Genomic DNA, 7,078 nt, shown 5'->3' with positions numbered 1-7,078 from the left:
TTATCTTTGTTGACATCCCATAAGTCTGGTATAGCTTGTTATGGATGCTGCTTAGTGCATAGTCTGCACCTGGAACTAGCACCGAGTCACCAATGAACACGGTTTTTAGCCCTGTTGCTTTAGCACTGCCGATGTTACGAATACTATCATCGAAGAGCATCTGAAAAATAAAAAAAAGATGCATAGAGACGAGTTTCTGTGTCTGAAAATGTAATAAGAATCTTCTTGCGACCTTTTTACCACTGCGTGGATCAACAATGTCTGCAATGCGAATGGCTGCTTCAAAGGTGTAAGAAATGAGCCGGTCACCATTTAGAAAATAAGAAATTTATCTATGAATTAGTTTCTATATTACTTATGATTTGAACTTGATTTTCAGATATAAACATAAATTGGTGTAAATTTATCCAAAAGGGGGGTAAATTTATCTACTAAGAAGTTGAACATTTAAAAAAAAAAAAAAAAACTCGTCAGCGGAGGTGGATGACCTAACCGGAGACTTTTTTATTATATCTAACCGGAGACTTTACTTTCTGTCTCAAGAATGAATCCGCAGCTCTAATCTAATTTTCATGATTTATTTGAAAACCTCTATATAGATTTTATATTTTGTTAATTTTATATTTGAATTCCAAAATAACAGTCAGAAATATTTTAATGATATTGATATAGTAATAATGTATTTGTTGAGTCATAGAAATTGCAAAAATGATGTGGCAGTTTAACTTTAAATCACCAAAGGAAATGAAGAAGAAAATAATTTGTTGAAGATGAGAAGAGATCTGAACATGCGCCAAAAGAGGAGGAACATCTAAGAATATGATAACATTTATTACATTCTTTGAGAAAACTAGATTTACGCAGAAAGAGGAGGAACATTTGAAGCATAAAAACATGCACCTGTCATTATATTTATAGTAGGAAATCAACGATTAGTATAATCTAATATACAATGCCATTCAGAATAAAGATCAAATTATTATGTCTTAGAAAGAAACAAATCTGCTAAATGCTCAGAATTGTCTTACAAAAATTTGTTAATCAAATTAAGGAGGAAAAAAAATACTTCCTGCTACTATAAATTTTAATTTCAACTGTACAAATAATAATAAAAACCTCATAGTATCTTTAGTTCTTTACTGTGTTATTTTACATACTATGTAGTACCAAAAATTTAAACATTTAAATCTCAATTATCAAATCTGTAAAAATTTATAACAAATAATGGAATTTAATGCAGTGTGATTTATTTTATTTTATTTTTTTGAAACTCTAAAAATAATTGCCCCATAAATACGTGAGCCAGATTCAAACTCGGGTTTATGGAAATAGTTGTTAACACCTTTCGCCACTGTACTAAAGACAATTTTTTTTTTTTTTTTTACTAAAGACAATTTTTTGTGTGATTTATTTATTAAATTAAAACAAAACAATTAGGTGACGGAACATGATTATTACAGAAAGGAAGCGCGTGAGAGAGAACCATTTATAAAAAGCTTCTTCATCTGCTTTACTCTTTTTTTTTTGCTTTTACAACAATAAAAATCATTTTGAATTTTTATTGTTGTGTCTCTTCTTCATGCACTAGTAGTCACTGTGATTAGACTAACAAAAAAAAAAAGAAATCGAAATTCAATCTCTCAATCCAAAGTTTTCGCGCTCGCTCGAGCTTTCTCCTTAAGCTCAGCGAAGGAGATGACGAGGAGCGTGTTGTTGTTGTCGTTGTTGTTGTGGATTGTGTGCTCGCTATGCTCAGCCGCGGCCTTTGTTCGGAGCGGATCTAGCGACGGAGATACTGAGATTGCGATATCGCTGCTTGAGAAGAAACTGATGGCGCCTGAGGTCGCCATGGTGCCTCTCACCTTGATCCAAGGAGCTGGCTCCAAAGGAGCTGGTAACACACTCTCTCTCTCTCTCTCGTAGACTCAGATTCATCGAATCTTGATTGTATTTTTTTGAAATGAGGGTGCAGTGTGCTTAGATGGGACGTTACCTGGTTATCATCTGGATCGTGGTTCTGGCTCTGGTGCTAACAATTGGCTTATCCAGCTTGAGGTATCTCTACTAGTAACCTTCTACAAATTTAAATGTTTTATAATGCAATTTGTGTGTGTAGGGTGGGGGATGGTGTAACAACCATAGGACCTGTGTCTATCGCAAAACCAGTCGACGTGGCTCCTCTAATTTCATGGAAAAGACCTTGCCTTTCACTGGGATCTTGAGCAATAAGCCTCTAGAGAATCCTGGTTTGTTACTTCATTTTATAAATGCTCAATAGTTGTATTATATCCAACTCTGTTGGTGGCTTTTGCAGACTTCTTTAACTGGAACAGGGTCAAGTTGCGGTACTGTGATGGTGCGTCTTTCGCTGGTGATAGTCAGGACGAGGTTAGTCAGATGAGAGACAATAGTGTGTTTTGTGGTTCATTAATCTATACTTTTTTTTTCTTATGGTTTGTTGCAAATGGCTTGTTTGTAGAGTTCACAAATTTTCTATAGAGGACAACGGATTTGGCAAGCGGCTATGGAAGAGTTCTTGTCTTTAGGCATGAAGCAAGCAAACCAGGTCTTTTTTACATTTCACTGGGTCTCTATCAGACTATTGATCTTCTTATCTAATCACTTGGAAGTGAATATTTTTTTTATCACAGGCTCTGCTTTCTGGATGCTCAGCTGGGGGATTAGCTTCCATCTTGCACTGTGATGAGTTCAGAGAGCTGTTGCCTAGTTCCACTAAAGTCAAGTGCTTAAGTGATGCTGGAATGTTTCTAGACGCGTAATTATCTCTTCAACTTTTTTTGCTTTTCTGTTTTAGGAGAAGTATTATTTTCTGGAAAACTTTGAAATGTTATGATGGAAAATGCAGAGTGGATGTCTCTGGGGGCCACTCGCTCAGGAATATGTTCCAAGGTGTTGTTACAGTGCAGGTAACCTCAGATCCATACTTTTTTTTTTTTTGAAATAGGCATGAATAAAGTGTATATAACTTAAAATTATCATATGCTCACTTGATACTTTTTTCTGTTGATTTACAGAACCTCCAGAAGGGCTTGTCCAGCACTTGTACAAACCATTTAGATCCTACCTCGGTACATCTCTTTCACCTTTTTAATATCACTGTTTGATCCTGCAAAGTTACAACAAGTAGACAAGGCCTTGAGAGAATCTTTTGTGCTTTTTCCTCAGTGCTTCTTTCCTCAGAACTTGGTTTCAGACATCAAAACCCCAATGTTTCTTCTCAACACAGCATATGACTCATGGCAGGTGATAATCTCGTTTTTTTTTCATCTTGACCATTGTCTCATCCGTACACGGTGTTTGATTCTTGAACTTTCTCTAACAGATCCAAGAGAGCTTAGCTCCTCCAACCGCTGACCCAGGCGGCATCTGGAAGGCATGCAAATCAGATCACTCGCAATGTAACTCATCACAGATCCAATTCTTCCAAGGTCCACTCTTCTCTACTCTATGCTTGAGCCTGCACCACGTTGATGGTTTCTAATACCTTTTTTTTTCCTCCTTCCATAAAATAGACTTCAGGAACCAAATGATGTATGCCGTAAATTCATTCTCAAAATCCGACCAGAACGGTCTTTTCATAAACTCTTGCTTCGCGCATTGTCAGACCGAAAGACAGGACACTTGGTTTGCCCAAGATTCTCCCCAACTTAACGGAAAGGTAACATCACCCCTCAAAAGAACTCTTTAATCATACAGAGGTTAGTTATTAAACTCCTGCTCACGATCGTCTTTGTTAGCAGAGAGTGGCAGAGACTGTAGGTGACTGGTACTTCGACCGAGCCAAAAATATCAAAGCCATCGACTGTGCTTACCCATGTGACAAAACATGTCACAATCTGATTTTCGAGTGAGTAAATCTTTGAAACCCCATCTTATTCTTTCAAACTTATTTATCTTAAACCCCAAATCTGTAACATTCATGTAACTCTCATAAGAGAACCATTTTATCTGTTGATTCAGATCATAATTTATATTTATGTTGACATCATTTTCGACTGGGATAAGCTTTTGTTTCAAATATTATATTTATCCTATATGTATATATATATATATATATATTCTTTTGTGCAGTGTTAATCAAACAGGTGTAGATCGGAGTGTTGATCCAAAAGCTGCAGAGATCTCTTCTTCTTCTTCTTCAAGGTTTTGTTTTCCTCTTCATAGAGCCTCTCTGGTCTCTCTAGTGTTGACAACGATCATCCTCGGGTTCTTAGCTCAGTAGGTATAGGGAGGCCTTATTCTTTCATACCTCATATTTTTATAACCATTTGATTCAAATGTTGAATCTAAGTTAGTAAGCAAATCCATGTACGCAGAACAGAATATATATCACAAAGAGAAAGAAATAACATGGTTATAATATATATTATGCTGGACTTATAAATCTGCAAATATATTAGACAATTGCGGAGGTGACTTGCGATACAAGCCTCTAACAAAAACGAAGATAGACGCAATATTGCATGGGAACATGAAAGTTTATCTGTAAGAGCTTAAAAAGAATAATTATCGTAGCTCCAGCGTGTCCACAAAATTAAGTTTCTGATTTTGGAGTACGCACTAACCAACCAGGCAACCACACATATCTTTTTCACGTTTTAGGATTTGGGAATTAATAAAAAAACGAAAAAAAAAAAGAAGCCCGAATCAATCACGGCGGGGTTAGTGCATAATCTAAAATCAAAATAGTAGAAATAAAATATAGTATCAATAGTTCTCTTCAAAAAGAAGGCACGCACATAACACCTCAATATTAAGACGCACGCACATACCCCGTATCTTTGCTTTAAGAAGCTTCAACAAACTCAAATATAATAGTAAAATACATGAAAAGAATATTAACACTCGATTCCAGATGAGAGAGATAGCGAGCTCGAGAGTGAAAGAGATGAAGATCAAGAAGTTTGTTATTCACATTCAATACAAGCTCAGAGAAAGTCTGTTACATTTACATTAATATATATAGATACGCTAACCATTAGATAACCGGAACAAACCGATATCAATAACCAATCTAATATCATAATACGCCCCCCTCAAGTCTTGACCATCGAGATGTCTGGTTCGAGATGATAAAGACTTGAAATGGACATACGTCTGAGTAAAGAATGGAATGGACCCGGATGAAGCGCTTTGGTGAGAATATCTGCAAGCTGAGCAGTCGTAGAAACATGAAATGTCTTCAGCTTGCCGGCTTTAATCTGATCACGCACTGTATGACAGTCAATATCAATGTGTTTCGTTCGCTCATGAAACACAGGATTCATAGCTATGTGCAATGCTGACTTGTTATCACAGTAGAGTTTAGCCGGAGAAGACGGTACCCGCAAGTCAACAAGCAGTTGCTGTAACCATATAATCTCACATGTAGTCAGAGCCAAACTTCTGTATTCAGCCTCGGTGCTACTCCTACTAACAACCGATTGTTTCTTTGACTTCCAAGAGATCAAAGACGTGCCCAAATACACACAAAACCCCGTGATAGATCTTCTAGTTTCTTTACAAGTCGCCCAGTCTGCATCCGCAAAAGCATTTAAGCACAACTCATTCTCTGCAGCATACATCAAACCCTGTCCTGGATTAGTCTTAATGTACCGCAAAACCTTATGAGCTGCCTGTAAATGTGTATCGGTAGGAGCTGATAAGAACTGGCTAAGCTGATGAACAGCAAAAGTAATATCGGGTCTTGTAATAGTAAGATAAAGCAAGCGTCCAATAAGCTCTCTGTAAACCGTAGGACTCGACAAAGGAGTACCAAGATCCTTAGTAAGATGCAGAGAAGGATCCATAGGAACAGAGCTTGGCTTACAGCCTAATAATCCCGAGTCTTCAAGTAAATTCAGAGCATACTTCCTTTGACAGACAGAGATTCCATCAGAAGATCTTGCTATCTCCAAGCCTAGAAAAAATCGAGCCGGACCAAGATCCTTGATCTTGAACTCCGAACGCAATAAGGACTGTAGATTAGCCAATGCTGCATCATCATTTGAAGCAATCAAGATGTCGTCCACATAGACTAAAACAGCCACAAAAGAGGAGGAAGTAGCTTTCACAAACAAGGTGTTATCAGCCGGTGATTGAATGAAGTTAGCTCCCAATAGAACTGAAGAGAATCGCTTGTACCATTGGCGTGAAGCTTGTTTAAGCCCATAAAGAGACTTCCTAAGGCGACAAACCGGATTAGGTGGAAGAATCATACCAGGAGGAGGAGTATAACCTTGTGGAAGACTCATATAGATTTCTTCTTCGAGATCACCATGCAAAAAGGCATTAGAAACATCCATTTGTGTTAACTTGTATCCTCTGGCTGCAGCTAAACTCAGAAGAAGCTTCACACTCGTCAACTTCGCCACCGGAGAGAAAGTATCTAGATAATCAAGCCCTTCTTGCTGTGTAAAACCCTGAGCAACCAACCTTGACTTATACCTCTCCACAGTACCATCAGGATTATATTTGATGGTGAAGACCCACTTACATCCAACAACATTCTTCCCATCAGGTAACGATTCAACATCCCAAGTCCTATTCAGCTCAAGAGCTTCAAACTCCACATTGACTGACTCTTTCCACTTGTCAGATGTCATGGCTTGACGAAAGTTCTTAGGTTCAGTCTCAGCAGTGTAAGCAAAAACATAGGATTGATAGGTGGGATGAAGTTTATCATAAGAAAGAACAGAGGATAAAGGGTAAGGGGTAGTCGAAGTGGTTATAAGAGATGAAAAACAATAGACCGGAGGAGGTTCTATTGGAGAATTATAAGAGACCAAATTGCAGTGATACTCAGAAAGATAGCTAGGAGCCTTAGTAGTTCGTTTTGATCTAGGCATTGGCACAGAAGTATCAACAGTACTAGCAGGAACAGAAGGCATACTAGCCGAAGATCTAGTATGAGAACGAGAAACTCTAGATGCATCAGGTTCAACAGTCACAGAAGAAGAAGATGTATCATTAATGGAAACATTCGGCACTGAATGACAAGGCATTGTATCAACAAAGTGAAATGGCACAGGAAGTGGCAAAATGGTATTAGGGAACATATCCACAGCTTCAGAAAGAA

The 7,078-nt window shown here is 37.7% G+C and overlaps 1 protein-coding gene across 1 annotated transcript; it reads left to right on the top strand.

The window, feature by feature from the left end:
• The first annotated feature begins 1,503 nt into the window (after positions 1-1,503).
• Positions 1,504-4,394, top strand: LOC103862799 (pectin acetylesterase 6). The gene is made up of 13 exons (XM_009140490.3): positions 1,504-1,894; positions 1,973-2,055; positions 2,117-2,246; positions 2,315-2,388; positions 2,480-2,566; positions 2,652-2,776; positions 2,867-2,927; positions 3,036-3,089; positions 3,187-3,264; positions 3,344-3,449; positions 3,534-3,679; positions 3,762-3,868; positions 4,093-4,394. The coding sequence occupies exons 1-13, from the start codon at positions 1,696-1,698 to the stop codon at positions 4,241-4,243; spliced, it is 1,401 nt and encodes a 466-aa protein (XP_009138738.1). The 5' UTR covers positions 1,504-1,695; the 3' UTR covers positions 4,244-4,394.
• Positions 4,395-7,078: the final 2,684 nt, after the last annotated feature.

This window comes from Brassica rapa, chromosome A04, assembly GCF_000309985.2.
Source record: "Brassica rapa cultivar Chiifu-401-42 chromosome A04, CAAS_Brap_v3.01, whole genome shotgun sequence".
Taxonomy (NCBI): domain Eukaryota; kingdom Viridiplantae; phylum Streptophyta; class Magnoliopsida; order Brassicales; family Brassicaceae; genus Brassica; species Brassica rapa.
This window is presented reverse-complemented; position numbering and strand designations above follow the sequence as displayed.